The sequence below is a fragment of the Trichosurus vulpecula genome, chromosome 7 (assembly GCF_011100635.1).
Source record: "Trichosurus vulpecula isolate mTriVul1 chromosome 7, mTriVul1.pri, whole genome shotgun sequence".
Taxonomy (NCBI): domain Eukaryota; kingdom Metazoa; phylum Chordata; class Mammalia; order Diprotodontia; family Phalangeridae; genus Trichosurus; species Trichosurus vulpecula.
In genome coordinates, this window is record NC_050579.1 from 34352787 (window position 1) to 34369713 (window position 16927).

General features: G+C 47.5%; 1 protein-coding gene across 1 annotated transcript in view; it reads left to right on the top strand.

Annotated features, from left to right (window-relative positions):
- The first annotated feature begins 362 nt into the window (after positions 1-362).
- Positions 363-16927, top strand: part of BLMH (bleomycin hydrolase) — a 47390-nt gene continuing 30825 nt past the window's right edge. The window contains exons 1-6 of the mRNA XM_036768746.1: positions 363-1044; positions 1769-1984; positions 4424-4533; positions 5561-5696; positions 11269-11357; positions 12647-12739. Of these exons, the coding sequence (XP_036624641.1) occupies positions 1032-1044; positions 1769-1984; positions 4424-4533; positions 5561-5696; positions 11269-11357; positions 12647-12739 (657 nt within the window). The 5' untranslated portion in view covers positions 363-1031. The remainder of the gene's footprint in view (positions 1045-1768; positions 1985-4423; positions 4534-5560; positions 5697-11268; positions 11358-12646; positions 12740-16927) is intronic.

A 16927-nucleotide genomic window follows, 5' to 3' on the forward strand; every position in this document is an offset into this window, starting at 1 on the left:
GGAAGGCTGGCTGAGTGTACAGCAAAGGAAACCGCTGACCACGTCCAGGAGGGGTTGCTCTTTAAGCATCTCAAGTCTGTTCCCTGGTCAGGAGAACCCTCTTTCCTCCGGGACCTTCAGGATGATGGGTGGTCTCAGCTTTGATCAGTTGCTAAGCCAAGCGATCCTCCTTCGGCCTCCCGGTGTGGGGCTCTCCCCCCCACGCGCTGCCTCAGCCGGCGACTGGGGCGGGGCCGTGGATTCGCGTCCCCTGATACGGAGTGCCCCCAATTCGAAGCTTCACCGCACTAAGACTTTTGGGACACGGGGCGGAGGGTGCAGTCGGGCAGGAGGCGGCTTGGTACAGTGGAGAGTAGGACCACAATGTGACCTTGGGCAAGTCACCCCTGAGCTCCGTTTCCTCCTCGGTAAAATGTGGGGGTGGGACCAGCCGGCCTCGGGGGTCCCTTCCAGCCCCAGATCTAGGGTTTCTCTTTTGCGTCTGGCTCCAGTACCCCCCAGGCACACAATAGGCGCTCAATGCTTCCTGACTGAGGTTACCTGTTGATTGCATGGTCAGTAAGTGAGTGGCCGCGGCAGCCCCACTACTGGGGAGACCCTCTACGGCCTCCGGACCTGGACCGGGATGGGGGGTGGGGAGGGGCCCGGAGGCACCTCCGCCGCCGGCGTTGCCGTCGTCACGGAGCCGGCCCGCCCCGCCCCCCGGGCGGGGCCAGCTCCCCCGACGGCGCTGACTCAGCAACGCGAGGGGCGAGGTTTGTCCCTCGGCGGACCCCGTTTATCCCTCCCGGCCTCGCCGGGGCCGAGCCAGTTTCCTCTTTCCGGCGCTCGGGGTGTCCGCCAGCCCTATCCTGCCGCTTGTCCCGCTCACTCCAGCCCCGCTCCGCTCGCCCCGGCGCCTGCCCCCGCCCGCCGGACCCGCACCCGAACCGGACCCACACCCGGACCAGCCGCCGCCAGCGCCGCCCCCGGCCCGCCTCGGGAACCCCGGACAGCGACCGTTACGAGGCCGCGCGCGCGCCGACCTCGCCATGAACGACGCTAGTGAGAACCGAGACGGGGAGCGGTGGGGGCCGGGGGGTGGGGGTGTTGGGACCCTGCGTGCGTGCGCCCCGCCGTGTGCGCGTGCCCGGCGTCCCCCCACCCCACCCCGGAAGAGGGGAGGAGGGACCCCCGGGCTGCAGCCGTGCTAGGACGGGGAAACTGAGGCCCGGGGGGGAGGGGGAGACCGCCCAGACACTCGACTCTCACCTCCTCTATGGAGAAGACATGGAAACTGAGGCGGGAATGGGGGAGCGCCCCTAGGTCACCCAGATAGACAAGCGGCAGGGCCGGGGTCATGGGAGCAGAGGGCCAGAGTAGAAGGGACCATGGGCACGGTCTGGTCTTAACTCGTTACTTGACAAGACAGGGAAACTGAGGCGGGGGTGGGGGTGGGGGAAGCGCCCCAGGTCGCCCAGCTAGACCAGCGGCCGGGCCGGCCGGGGTCGTGGGAGCAAGGGTCTGGGGGTGTCATAAGAGTTGGGGGGATCTCAGAGCGCCTCCACATTGTATGGAGGGGACTGGCTGGTCCTGGGCTGTATGCACCTTGAGCCAGTCGCATCTGCCTCGCCAACATCCCGCTTTCCCCCTTTGTAAAGTGAATTTATAAAGTAAGTTCGTCGGCGCACGTGTCTCCTCCTGGACTCCAGGGCCCCGCAGCCTGGACATTCTGGGACCGAGAAGTGAGTATAGAGGATAATCCGGCCCCTGTGTGTTTGTGTTCAAGTGTGTGACCGGCCGGCGGGCCTGAACCTCCGCAAGGTGGCCGCTGTGATGCAGAAGCTGAGCAGCGACCCCCTGTTCTCCCTGGCCCAGAACGTGGGCAGCACCCACGACCTGCTGGACGTGTGTCTGCGGCGCTCCACCGTGCAGGACACGCAGCATGTCTTCCAGCATGCCGTGCCCCAGGAGGGCAAGCCCGTCACCAACCAGAAGAACTCAGGTAGTACCGAGTTACCTGTGGGCTGCATTTCTGGGCTGCCCCCTTGCTTTTCCCTAGAAGACTGTGTTCTCTTGCTCTTTGCTCTATCAGCACCACTCAGACAAAGGAGAAAAGTTTGCTTAAAGGGCTTGGGGTAAACTCCTAGAAGAGATTCTCCCCTGAAGTACTTAGTCTGGGCCTCTTTAAGTTTTACAATGCCACCTATGCTGATTTCCCAACAAACCGATGTTAATATAACATTGATGTCAATATCAATGTTGCTGGTGTCTTCTCTAGTGCCTTATACACTGTTTTCTGCTTTGACCAATGCAGCAGGCACCAGGAGGCCTTTTTAAAAAAGTGTTAAAACTCTAGGTTGGCCTGGGAATGAGACAATGAGCTTCAGTTCTAATGGTGAGAGGCCAAGAATATAGAAAGCCATCCAGCATAAATATAAAGTGAATAAATACAGATGTATACAAAGTCATTAAATACTGAGCAGTTTGGGGGGATTAGGAAGGATTCCATGCAGAAGATGGTACTTGGATGGCATCTGAAAGGCAGACAGGGACCCTTTGAGGCAGAGGTAAGGAGGGAGGGAAAAAGGGAAGGGGTTGTACAAAGGCCCAGAGGTGGAGGAACAGCAAGGCCATTTTGACCATATTGTAGAGGCCAGGGCCTTTTGCAGGGCCAGGTTAGGTAGGGCTTTCAATGCTGAACAGAGGAGTTTATATTTGATTCTAGTCAGTAGAAAGCTACTGGAGTTAATTGAGTAATGGAGGTCATGTGGTCAGTTCTGTGCTAAAGGAAAATTACTTTGACAGTGAGTGAATGATGGATAGACTGGAGTAGAGAGAGGCTCAAGGCAGGCAGACCAAGGAGGAGGCCACTGGAACACTCTAGGGAAGAGGTGATGAGGACCTGAACCAAGGTGCTAGATGTGTGAGTGAGGAGAGGTTGGATGCAAGAAATGTGAACGTAGAAACCCCAAGATTTGGCAGCTGATTGGTTAGGTGGGTTATTGGGGGTGGGAAAGTGAGGAGTCCAGTCAGGATAATGCCAAGGTTAGGAACTGGGAAGGATGGTGGTACTTGTGACAGAAATCAGAAGGTTTGGAAGTGGGAAGGGTTTGGAGGGCAAAATGTGTAGGCACTGCCACAGGTAGGAGAGACCTGGGAGAGGAGAGTGATGCCCAGGAACTAGGGGGGTGATGGGAGGGAGAGACCACCTGAAGGAAGTGCTGCCCAGTGCTCCCTGGGGCAAAGATCCAGCCTCCCTTTACTAATTCCAGCCCACTTCCAGCTGTTAGAAGTGGGAGGGCTCCAGGTGTATTGGCATTAAAATGTTACATTTGCATATGTAGGTTAATTAATACAAGAATAAATGAGCCAAAGTTTTGAGTTCAGTTCTCATACAGGCCAGTTAACTTCGACAGAGGAAACTATTCAAGGCATTCCAGCTTCCTGGGCTGTTTGCTGTCCAGTATCTATGCTAGAGAGAAAAGCAACTGTTTGGATACTTAATTGGTGTCTCTCATTTCTGTATGCAAAAGATAGGATAACAGGACAAGGGCACTTAGACTATTGAATGTATTCTCCAGTAATTTTAAAGTTCTTATTACATACTGGTAAGATAAGCAGGTTTCTCTCCCTTGCCCATCCCCAGTCCCATCAGCACACAAGGGGTCAGGTCCACCAAATAAAGTTATACAACGAGGACAGAGACAGAGAGAGAAAGATATACAGACACACATGCATACAATGTGAGGGACAAAGAAGACACCTAGAAGTATAGTGGTCCCTAGACCACAGTTTACAGGGTTCTTATAACAGTAACATTCCATTACATTCACTTGTCCCTATTTATGTAGCTGTTTCCCGACCAATGGGTGTATATGTTATTTCCTGTTCTTTGCTCCCACAAAAACTGGTGCTGTAATACATGTTCAGTTGTAGATAAGACCTTTCTGGTTTAGACCTCCTTGGGGAGTACACCTAGCAGTAGGCTCTCTTGGTCACAGGGTGTGGATGTTTTGGTCACTTTCTTAGTATAATTACAGATTGCTTTCCATACTTCTTGGACCAATCCATAGCTTCACCAGCAATGCCCTAGAGTGCCTGCCTCTCCTTGTACAACCCCTTCATCTCTGACTGTTCCCATCTTTGGTTATCTTGCCAGTTTGCTGGGTGTGGGGTGAAACCTTAGAGTTGTCTCCATGCACATGTCCCTTGTTGGTAATTTAGAACATATTTCATTGGTAATTTGGAACATTCTTTCAAATGGGTCCAGGTCTTTTGAGGAGCTGTGTATATGGTCATTTTTATCTGTTCCTATCTCTGTCTTGTTCTTGAGTTGTCCACAACTGCAACATGATGCTCACCAGGAAATGCAGTTTTGTGTCTAATACAGCCTAGGCAAATACAGTGACTTTGGGATTTCTGTTTTCTTTTGTTTTTGCAGGGAGATGCTGGATCTTTTCATGTCTGAATGTCATGAGACTTCCTTTCATGAAAAAGTTAAATATCGAAGAATTCGAATTCAGTCAGTCTTATCTGTTTTTCTGGGACAAGGTATGGGAGTGAACTCCTTGCAGATCCATTTCCCTTACATTATCACCACACCTTTTCAGTAGGGACCTCCTCCTCAGAGCTTGGGTTTCCAGTTTGGGACCACCCGTAGTCCTGTAGATGGTGCACCATTATTGTGCTCTCTGACATGTTACATATCCTTCTCCTACAAAGGCACAGATGTTAGCAGCTGGCAGGGAAATCCCCTCATTGCACTATTGCCTATCCCCTCTGTACCTGTTGGTATTTCTGATCATTCCGCTAGGTCGTCTAGATTCCTTAGCCTTTGATAGACTACATTCCCAACTGCATGTAGGACTTGTCAGGAAAACAAGTTTGGATTGTGTCTTGAGGAAAAACAGTGATGCTTCAGAATCTCATCTCTTAGGGACCTTAGCGGGCATCTAGTTCAACCCCTCTATAACCTTCCTGACAAGTGGTCATCCAGCCACCACTCGAAGACTTGGAAAGGTAGTGAGTTCCATGTTATAAACATCTTTGTTAGTGTTTTCTTCTTTCTCTGAGCCCAAATCAAAATCCTTGGATCTTCACTTGTTGATCCTAGTTAGATCCTCTAGAGCTCAGCAGAATAAAGCTCTTCTTCATTGCATATTAAAGCTCCTTTAAGACTGTGGTCATGCTCCCTTCAAGTATTTAAGTTTTAGTTTCCCAGGATCCTTCCATCAGGCCTCATAGGACACAGCGTTCTGATTGTGATCTTCTGAATGTACTCCATTTTGTCCATGCCACTGCTGTATAGTAATGGGGACAGAACATAATATTTAAGATAGAGTCTGACTAGAATGTATTACAGTGCATCAAGGGCCCCCTTGGTCTTGCATCTGTACTTCTACTAACGTAGTGCAGAATTAATTATTATTGTGGTGTGAGTTGGCTGTTCAGTCTGTACTCAAGTGTAAGAAGAAATAGTGAACCACTGATAGACTCTTGAAGGCATATTTTGACATTCAGAAACCAGACTGCTGAGGCCCACAGATGTCCCATTACTAAATGCCTTATTATGTTCCAGGTTGAACGCTGTTACTTCTTTTTGAATGCTTTTGTGGAAACGGCCGAGGAACCGGAGGATGGAAGGCTGGTGCAGTTCTTACTTACTAATCCTGCAAATGACGGCGGACAGTGGGATATGTTAGTCAATATTGTCGGTAAGACATTGTTTCGCCAAGTGTCAGTTAATTAAGGGAACTGAAATAGACTATATTAAAGGCCCAGGATTCTAATGCTGGACATTTAATTAGCCACTCACTCATGACATATATTTGACCTGATGGAAGGGTTTGTGTATAACCTGGGGAATCTGTCTCAGCTTTGTTCTTCACCATCTTTCGTTCCTTCCTCACATACCTTCTGTTTTGTTGATGACCCTGACTTCTATTAATTAATGCAACACAGAATAAATCAATATGTTTTGGATAGGCTATTAAAATTGTATACATGTTTAAGAAGAGGCAGTTAAACAAATGATAGACTCTTGAAGGCCTATGCTGGCCTTCAAGCACCATATTAGTTATTATATGAGGAGGAAGGTGAAGATGTGTGTAGGCAGAAACAGAATGGATTCCTCAACAGACCACCTGGACAGAAAGAAGAAATAGATAAGGCCAGAAAACAATTCACTAGTAGTAATCATAGGGGACAGTATTCACATACCTACTAGATCTCGGTGCCCAAAGCATAATGACTTTCCTTAATAATTCCATCCTTCAAAAGGTAGAGAAACCAAGGAGAGGAAGTTCTGTTTTAGGTTTAATTCCTACCCACAACTTGTTGCAGAGACAGAAATGATGGGAATTTGGAGAGGTAAGAGCGGTAAGATGTCAAGTTGTCAGGTCTGTATTAGGCACCTGCTGTGTGCCAGGCACTGTGCCAAGCACTAAGGATACAAAAGAAAGACAGTTCTTGCTCTCAGAGAAGCTCATGGTTTAATGGGAAGGACAATATTTATGGACAAGATATTACTAGGCTGAATTGGAGCTCACATGAAAGGGAAGGTGATGGCATCACTGGAGAGTGGGAAAAGGCTTTTTGTAGAAGGTGAGGTTTTAGCTGGGATCTGAAGGGAGCCTGGACATAGAGATAAGGAAGGTGAGCATTCCAGGCTTGAGGGACAGCCAGTGAAAACCCACAGAGCTGGAGGGTGGAGTGTCATGTGTGAGAAGCCCTAAGGAGGGCCGCGTCACTGGATTGCAGAGCACATGAGGGGAAGTAAGGTGTAACAGATGTAACAAGACCAGAATCCTCGGTTAAGAAGGGCTTTAAAGTCCAGATGTTGGCTTTTACATTGGACCCTGGAGGTGATGGGGAACCACTGGACGTTAATGAATTAGAGGGTGGACAGAGTCAGACCTAGGCTGTAGTAGATCACTTTGGCAGGTGAGTGGATGAAGGATGGGAGTGGGGAGAGACTTGAGGCGGTGAGGCCAACCATCAGGCTGTTGTCGTTGACCAGGTATGGGATAACAAGGACCCATTCTACTCTGTATTAGGCTTTGTGATGGAAGAGGGTAAGCCAAGAATAGTTTGACATATATCTTAGGTTTTAGGAGAACAGATTTCAGAGGATTCAGAGTGCAAATAGGCAAGCCAAGATCTCAAGGACTTCAGTTTTCTAGGGGGAGGCAGCCTAGGAGTGATGGGAAGAATGAAGTAATGAAGACAAAAAGGGGAACAGTCCCAATGGAAAAGAGATGGGAAATTGTCTAAAGAGAATATTGGCCAACTTCGCTTATGAGGAGACGCCTTGTACAGAGGGTAGAAGCAAAGGCAGGCAATGGGGAATGGCCATCAGAGCATGGTACGGTCCTGTAAAAATAGTACCAAGACTGCTAAAGCTAAAGATGGTAAGAAAACAGAAGCACCAAAAAGGGCTGCTCTTGTTTGAGCCATATTGGGGGGACAAGGAGGAATAGAGGAGGGGTGAAGCAGTAAAAACTCCAAGTGGGGAGAAGGCCAATAGTTAGTCTTATTTTGCTTGTTTTCTTGGCTAGGAGAACGATCTTTGGGCTGACAAGGAAATGCAGAAATAGCTTATAGGGAGTTGATAACCTAGGATTAATCAGGGGATGGGGAGATCTCATTACCTCTGATGCGTTCAAGGCACGGCTTCCAAATGATCCCAGAATCCTCGGGTGCTAAAGAACTGTCAGATGTGATTGCTGAGCCTTCATGGAGAGTATAGGAGGTCCCCAAAAACGGTAGTTATCTCAGTTTTTAAAAAGGAGAGAGGGAAAGTAATGGGATCTGCAAACAGAGGCCACTGAGCTGGATTAAATTCCTGGAAAAATTCAAGGACTGATTAGTGAACATCGAGAAAAGGCAGCTGTGATCACAAAGCCATTACGACATCTTTATAAGGCTTATGGATCAGCAGAATGCCGGGCTCTAGGCTGATTTTAGCAAAGCCTTTGACAGTCTCTCATTCTGTTCTTGTGGGAAAAGTGGAGAAAGATGGGAGAGATTAGAGAATAAATGGATTTGGATCTGGTTGCACGGCTGGACCTAAAGAATAGTTATCAATAATTCATTGTTAGGGGTAGCTAGGTAGTAGTGGGTAGAGCATGGGCCCTAGAGTCAGAAGGATCTGAGTTTAAATCTGGCCTCAGACACTTACTAGCTATATGACCCTGGGCAAGTCACTTTACCCTGATTGTCACCCCACCCCCGCACATAGTTCATTGTTGGAAAGAAGTCTCTTCTGAGGGGCCCTAAGGATTTGTGCTTGCTTAAGCTTTTCTAATCCATGATTTGGTGAAAGCCAAACTGACTTTTATCAAATTTTCAGGTGACATAGAGTTGGGGGAGGATATGTTGTGGGTGATGTAATTTGGGCAGAATGTTGGGCTCACATTTAGGAAGTTAAAATTTAATAGGGGTAAATGTGAAATTTTACATTTGAATTTAAAAAGTCAGCATCAAGTCCAAGATGGAGGAGACATGGTGCTGTGTGACATCTCATTTGAAAAAGGATCTGGTAGTTTTGGTGGACCACCAGCTAAAAGTGCTCTGCCAGTGTGATTTGGTGATAGTCGTGCTCTTTGCCCTGGCTGAGTCCATCTGGATGACTGGATAGAACTCTGGGTGTTTCTTTTTAGGAAGGATGTTGATGGGGAGGGCTTCCAGGGTGGTGGATGGCCTGAGATTGTGCAGAAGGATCTCGGGTTGAAGGCCTAGGGGAAGCTTAGCCTAGAAAAGAGGAGATGAAGCTCATGGCAAGCTCCTTTGCCCGCTCAACTTGTGGGAAAGGATTCCTTTGTTTACAGGAAGAGGAAATACCTTTGGTTTATTGTGCCTGCAGGGGCATGGCCAGGAACAAGGACTGGCTGGGCACTGCAAAGAGGCACATCTAGGTTTCACCTCTTGACAGTGTTTTTAGCCTTGCCCTGGGATTTCATTGAAGTAGGGAACTTTGGTGAGTAAAGTCCTTCTACTGATGCAGAGCAAGAGAGAGCTGCCTGGGGCGTTGGGAAAGGGAGCAGTGTGCCCAACATGCAGCAGAGTTAGGGCTTGAACCCAGACTCATCTGACTCTGGGGCAGCGCTCTGACAACTAGGCCATGGTGCCTGCCTTCCCACCAGCTAGTGCTCCACAGGGAGAAACGGGCTCTGCTCTAGAAGTTATCAGATTAAGGTGCAGAAGTATTGGTTGGGGCTGTTGTAGAGAGGATTCTTGTGCAGGTATGCCTTATACTATGTACTCCTAAATCTGTTCTACCTTCAGGGAGGCCTCGGCTCCCCCCTTCCATATCTCCCGTGTCCTCAGTTTGGGGTTGGCACAGAGTGCCAAACCTAGAAAGTGCTGTATTTAGAGAGCCAGACTGGATGTGTAACGGAAGGTCTTCCAGAAGTATCTACCTTCAAACTGTGACCTGAGTGTGCCTGGCCTGCTACTTCTCTAGGTTTTCGTGACAGCTGAAAGCATACTAGGCCATGGATTCAGCTCAGCGTTCAGGTTTAATCAGAAAGATGAGCGAGCTCAGTAAAGTTAAGAGGTACACACAAAGGGGAAAGCTATTCCTCATTTGGACTCTTTGACCTGCCTTAAAACAGACAGGTTTTGTGTCCTTTCCCTTAGGCGTATGGCACTGTTCACCTAGAGACAGGCTAGACAATCTGGACTCTGGGCCTCTCCCCTCAAATGGCTCTGCTGTGGGACCCTTTCAGGCACGGCCTTGCCGTGGACCTCATCATTCTGCTCCTTCCCTGCTCTTCTCTCTGCAATCTAACTATTGGAGCTTTCGATGTTGACTTAGATGGCCCAGGAGCCAGAGCAGAGGGTGTATCACATGGGACGGTTGCACATGAAACTGTACTGAATTCTCTATTCTTTCTGTAACAAACATTTTTGGGGAAACACTCGTAATTAGCAGCAGAAAGCACAGTTTAATGATTGAGCTGGTTGGGGCAGGGTGGCACCTGTCAAGAATAGTTTGGTCCATGGCTTCTCTGTATTACGTGAGTGACTGGGAACTTTCAAGTTTTGCTATGTAATTGTAGCTTATCTCATTAATCTCCCCTCAGTATTGGAAAGAAAACCTCTTTTCAGGAAGCCTGGCATGCCACAAACTTGAGACTGATTTTCCTTTGACATCCAGTGGTATCCTGATGTGGAAATAAAAGTAACAATGGCATATTGACACAAAAGCCATTCATTGGCTAGGTGCCGCACTCAACATCTGGTGTAAAAGATCAAGGGTGAGACTTCTATTCTTGGTTGGGTAGGTTTGGCTTTCTTAATGTGCATAGTTCTGTGAATGCCCATAGGCAGTCTACCCAACCTTCTCTTTGTTAAGAGTTTTATTTGTTGGCCAGAAAGGGTTCATCCTTACAAAACTTGTGGAGAGTGGATTGGAGACTAAAGGTGTCTTTAAAGCTGAATGGTTTGGCTCAGCTTCTTCCAAGGACCTGTCAATCAATCACTTGGGCATTTAATAGGTGGTTGGGATAGGGCCTGTGATGTCACTGGTCTAGGACCTGCCTGGTGAGGAGGTTCCCTTTACCACCACAGTTTGACACTTTCCAGGAGAGGTGACCTGAAAGGGAAGGGATTTGCCCAGGGCCACATGGCCAGGATGGGTCAGAGGCGGGGGTAGGACCTGGGTCTTCTTGGTTCCTGGGTTGGTCGTCTACCTCTTATGTTATCCTGCCTCTCAGGGGACTTACATTTTCCTAGAAGCCCCTTAATTGTTCTTTTCTAAGGTAAACGGGGAGCCACGGATTGGTCTGAAAATGTTGCTTATTGTAGGTAGCCCAGCCAAAGAGAGTTTTCTTAGGAAAATCACCAAGCACTTGGCACTCAGATGTCTTGGGAGACTTTGTGAAGTAAGCTAAACAAACTGACTTCCCTCTCATTGTCACCTAATACGAGACTGAAAAATACACGGGTGAATCATCTACATATCAGGTCAGAAAGTAACCCTGACTTGTTGACTCTTTTGCAGGCAAGTGGATGGGGGTATTGGCAAGAGGTGAGCCGTGGGGTCAGGGGCCTGATTTCTACTTCTAGCTCTTCCAGCTTCTAGCAGCAGGTCTTCCAACCACCAAGCCTCAGTTTCCTCAGCTGTAAAGTAGGGATATTAATGCTTTCACCACCTCCCCTGAAGGGCTGTTGCTCCAGTGGTTTACAAAGAGCTTGGTGGGTCCTCCTCAGGGGTGCTGCTTCCTTAATTCTGGATTGTGTTGGAACCTTTTTGAACAGTGGACGTTTTTTTTTAATGTTTAGAAAAATACGGACTTGTTCCTAAGAAGTGCTTCCCTGAGTCTCATTCAACAGAGGCATCTAGAAGAATGAATGACATTCTGAATCACAAGGTAAGAGGTGTGGGGAGAGGTGCTCATGTGTGCACCCCAGAGGTGTCCTCTGATGTGCATATATACAAGTGTTAGTGTTTCTGCCCAATTCTTTCTTGATCTCTTTCCTGACTGGAAAGTTTGTGATTTCTTTAGTAGGAGGAGCTCCCCTCTACCAGAGTGGATCTGTCACTTTCTACCCCGCAACTTCTAGTCTTGGAGAGTGGCCTGGGGCCCTGAGGTGAAGAAGTGATTTGTCCAGGGTCACACAGCCAGTGTGGGTCAGAGGCAGGACTCAAACCCAGCTCTTCCTGACTTCGAAGACAGCTCTCATCCCCCTCTGCCAGGCTGCTTCTCATTTCATTGATGTCATAGAACAGAGTGCTAGCTTGGCTTCTGTGGGCAAGAGACTGGGACAGGTGTGGGCTAGGATTTCTGAGGGAAGCTATAGTTCAGGCTGCTGCTATTAACCTGTCTTCACGCTGACCTGCCCTCAGGAGAAGCTCCTTTATCAACCTGAAGCCTTTTGGACGTAGGAGTTGCAAGGCTGTAATCTGTAGCTGTAAACCAGAGGGTTCTACTTAGCTTTGCCATTCCCTGGGAGATAGATTTAAACTTTATAATGGCTCACCTTTAGATGAGTTTCCCATCACTGGAAGTGAGCTGGAACTGTTCACCTGTGGACTGCCCAGTCCATGCCCTGTACCTCAGTGTAACCAGAGTGTCTCCTTTGTTCCTGCTCCAGAGCTCCATAATTAGTACATGGCTCCCTTTTATCTCCAATGTGGCATGTTCTTCTTTGCCACTTGAAATAGTGTATCCCATCCTGAAACATACCCATAAATGAGACTACTCTCATTCCTCAGGTACTAGCATAGCGTTAGCCACAGCTGCTCAGTGGGGAAGAAAAAGTTACCAACAGGTAAAATTCAGAGAAGGTCAAATCTATGAGACTAGATGGTCCCTGGCTGCAGGGTAGGGGGTGGCATGGAGTCGCCTGTGTCTGCTAGTCTCCCCCAGGGCCTAGTTTCTTCTAAAAGCAGCCCTTTCCCTAGCACCTTTTGGTTGCACTGGTGGTTAGTCCTCATGAGAAGTGTTTTTAGCAATTCCTTGTTCTGCATTAGATTGAATTTAAATGGACCCATTGGGAAAAAGGGTAAGTAGGGTCAGGAGCAAGCTTGTGTGCTCTGTTGCTTTCAGCATCAGTCAGCACCAGTTTTATGTTGGAGGAGTTAGCGGACCAGTGACAATTCTGTATTAAAGTTGATTTAGGATATGCTTAGGATATGATCAACATTTTCTTTTCACAGATGAGAGAATATTGTATACGACTTAGAAACTTGGTAAAAAGTGGAGCAACAGAAGAAGATATCTGTATCACCCGGGACACCATGATGGAAGAGGTAATAATAGTGATTTGACTGTCATTAACGCCCTTCCAAAGAGCTCAAAGAACATTCACATTTGTTTTATTTGTAATACCTTGTGAAGGCAATTCAGAGGCCCAGTCACTATTATTTTCAGTTTACAACTGGAGAGACTAAGGGACAAAGTGTAATCCTGGATTTGAGACTCAAATCCAGGCCTCCTGACCTTGGATCTCCACCACAAATTATACACTTTGTGTATAATTAATTTTCTGTATGGCTTGGGTCATGGGGAGGGGCAGGAATTACTGCAGGTGGAAGATTTTGAAACACCATGATATTAAAGTTTCATTAGTAATGGGCATCATAACCCTTGGAAATTGAAATAATGGCCTCTTTGGGCTTGGAGGTATTATAATAATACTGCTGACCTTTGCCAATCTAAAGGAGCAGTGAACTGAACTTTGTACAGTGGCGTAACTGTGCATTAGTGATTTCCTGGTTCCCCACACACTGCTGGTGGGATTGTGGGAGGAGTCTCAGCAGAGCTGTCTAGAACAGAGGTATCAAATGAAACCAACCAAATCAACTTGCTGATCGTTTCTGATGCTGTGTTTCCTTGCATATCTGTCATCATCCATCCTCTGGAGTTGTGATTTGGTTATGCACTGATCCAAGCTCTTTGCGTTTCTGTGATGTTTCCCTTTACCTTATCGTGGTTGTGGTGCTAGTAGGTGGCAGTTTTGAATGTTCAGGGTCTTTGGCTTCAGGGTGTACAGACTGACCTGCAGGGTCAGACTCAGGATCCATCCACCCCAGTCTTCTGTTTCTGTTGTGGAAGTCAGACTCCCCTGAGCAGTCTTTATGGTGGTTTACTTCAAGCTTACCTATGTGCCGCCTTCTACTCTTCCCTCCTGTGCTGTTCCTGACCCCCAGGGTCTCTGGTGGACTGTCTAGCCCCTGGCAACCTCACTTGCCCTTTGTCTCTGTTTCTGTGAGTGCCCATGGTCGCCTCCAGGACCACCCCATGGCCATAGAAGTGGTACTGTGAACTTCGTTATCCTGTGGATTGAGGATTAGTATGTGTTAGTTCCAGCTTGTGGAGAGGGATTGTTCAGGCATGCCCATCGGGGTTAGGTTCAGGATATGAGAAAAAATAGACTTAACCCTTAGCCTGGGCCTCAGTTCATCTTAACTTGAAGATGCAGAAGTGGCTTTGAGGCCTTGGAGGGCCCCAGGGTTGTCATGATGAATATTCATTTTTATCCTCATAAATACAATCACAGTATTGTAAACTGTGCTGAGAAGCCAAACTAGTAGTAGTTCCTGGTTGATGATGAATTGATATTTGTAAAGCACATAGCACAGCACCTGACATGTAGTAGGCACTTAGTAAGTGCTTGTTTCCTTCCCCCGTAAGAGAAAGGCAGAAAATGCTTGTTCTTATTTCTTCTAATACTACCCTGTCCAAGCTTTAGGGGGTGCTTTCCAGTTGTCCTGAGAGACAGTAAGCAAGGTAGTGTTGGCTCTCCATTATTCTCCATTACTCTCCATTCCTTTTAGGGCAGGTCAAATTCTGTGTCCCAATTTCTTTTTTTTTTTTTAATGAAAAATTTAAAAATATAAATGTTGTTTTCCAGTAACACTTGGGTAATAAAACACCTTTGGGAAGGGTCCACAGTACACACACTTCCTTTTGAATTCTCTCCTCTTTGGCAAATGATACAATAGCAAATTCCCATAATAGTTCTCTATTCTTAAGATAGGGACTGTTTATATACCTTCTGCCCCCAGTAGATTTTTTAAAATTTAATTTTAATTTTTTTGCATTTCAGAATCTACTTTCTCTATTTTTTCCTCCTCCCATACTTCCCCTTCCCCATTTAAAAGAAAAAAAGAAAAACAGAATTCTTGTGACAAATATGCATATTCAAGCAAAACAGATTCCTTCGTTGTCTGTGTCCCAGAAGTATCTCATTCCACACCCTTGACCATACTCACCTATGGCAGGAGGTGGGTGGCATGTTGCATCATAGGTTCTCTGGAATTGTGATGGGTCACTTCATTGTCTTTCCACATGGGCTGCCTCCCTCTGATACCATAGAAGGAGACCTACTTGTTCTGGGAGCCTGTCTCCTCCCAACAACATTCTGCTTCCACTTGCCAGGCATCTTGGTAGGGCCTCTTCCCCTCCTCCCCATTACTACAGTGCTAACCTTAAAGGAAACTCCTCACCTTTCTCCTTTTTCCTTTCCCCAGCAACCACCATCATTCTCCTAACTGGACTCTTCTTTCTCTGCTACTCATCTACCCCAGCCCTGTTAGGACTGGTTACATTAGGTTGCAAGCTCCTTGGGAGCAGAGCATATTTCCTTCACTGTATCTGTATTCCCAGTGCCTGGCACCTCTTTCTGAATACTTGTCGATGGGTTGATCCTGCCCTTTTGCTAGTGTTCTTGTGTCTCTCTGGAAAGTCCCACTTTCTGAGCACCAGCAGCTCTGCCCACTCATTGGGATGACTAGTAACCAATAACCAGAGGCCACCATTAACACCTTCCAACTAACATGCCTTCCCTTGTCCTCTGCCTTCTTCCTGCCAACCAGGGCTTCCTCTCTTCTGGATCTGCCCCCAAGCTGTCTCTTAACATCTTTTTACTTCTTGGTGTTTCTAAGTAGCTGCAGTCTTGTCCCCAAACTGCTCTAAGTCCCTAAGGAGCTGCTCCCTCTGGTGTTGCTTATGAAAAAGACTTCAAAGTTGGATTCAAGACATAATTTCTCTCTCTTTCACAACTGTCTCAGTATGTTCTCATTTTTTGCTCCCCTCCCCCGTTGCACAGTTCTCCAGCTCAGATTTTGGCAGTCCATGGACTGAAGGGGTTGGGTGGGGGAGGGATGGAGAGGGTGGGGCTAGGAAGGATCAGGAATGGAAGAATCCTATTTGTATTCCTTGCCTTGGGGAAGAGGACTTAGATGACTCTCTTCCCGTCATCTTGCCTTTTCACTATGTAGTTATGTTCCAAGATACTGGGTTGGCCCTTGGCTTAAGATACTGTGAGTGCCAGTTGTCCGTGTTCCTTTAGGACTGGGCTATATTTCTAGCCCAAGCTTGTTTATACCATCTTGGAAAAAGCAAGTGATGCTCCAACAGTTGCCCACAAGAGAGCAGAGTGGGATAACAAAAGCTCATCCAGGCTTAGGAACGGCAATGCTAATACAGAGTGTATACAAAAAAGGAAATCCACTGGATGGCTCCTGACCTGAAGTCAAGAAGACTGGAGTTAAAACTGAGCTTCAGACACTTACTAGCTGTGTGACTAGCCAAGCCACTTAGCCTCACTGCTTACCTCAGTTTCCTCATCTGTAAAATGGATCATTGGGAAATAATTTTTGTGAAATGCTTTGTTAACCTTAAAGCTAGTGGTGGTAGTGGCGATGATGGTGGTGGTGACGACGGTGGCAGTGATGATGTCAGTGTCTATTTCAGAAAGCTGGATTCTAGGTCCACTCTTTTGCTAAAACAAGCACTTACTGTCTTAAATCCAAATGACCCCTCTGTTATATATTGTGTAACTTTGGACAGTTTGGATAATTAAGAGAAAATGAGCACTCCTGAAATCAGAAGATGGCTGTAAGTCTTCTAGCAGAGACGGGGTAAAAGTCTCCTTTCTCCATTGCACTGCCTCTCCAGCTGCCAGTGGAAGTGCGTTCTGTTCCCTGTCTGGCTGTGCCTTGCTGATGGGAGTATATTATGGCTGGCAGGGGTGGCTGGGGGGAGAGACAAATTTAGACCTCTTTGGGGGCAGCTCTGCTTTATAAAAGGAGTCGCCCTATGAGTCATTAGATAGAAAGCTCTCGTCATCCTCTTAAGCTATGATTGGACAGAAACTTAATTTATGCCTAGTGTCATAAAGCATTGCATAGCACAGCGTGTGCCCAAGTGCTGATCTTTGAGGACAGTTCGTGACTGTCATAGGTAGCTGTTAGGGTGAGGCCCATGTTTCTGTTTGGCTGAGGTTGGTTGTGTCATTCTCTGTCACTAGGGTCTGAAAACTTTTAGGCCTTAGAAGTCAGCTCCCCGTCTAAGAGCTGAAGGTAGTTAGGCCTCTCAGCAGCCCATAGAATTGGGGGCTTGGTGAAATAACTTCTTTCCTCAGCCTCTGAATGGCAGTGTCAGCAGATTGGATACGTGGGTGGCTGTAAATAGATACTGTGTCTAAGTAACAT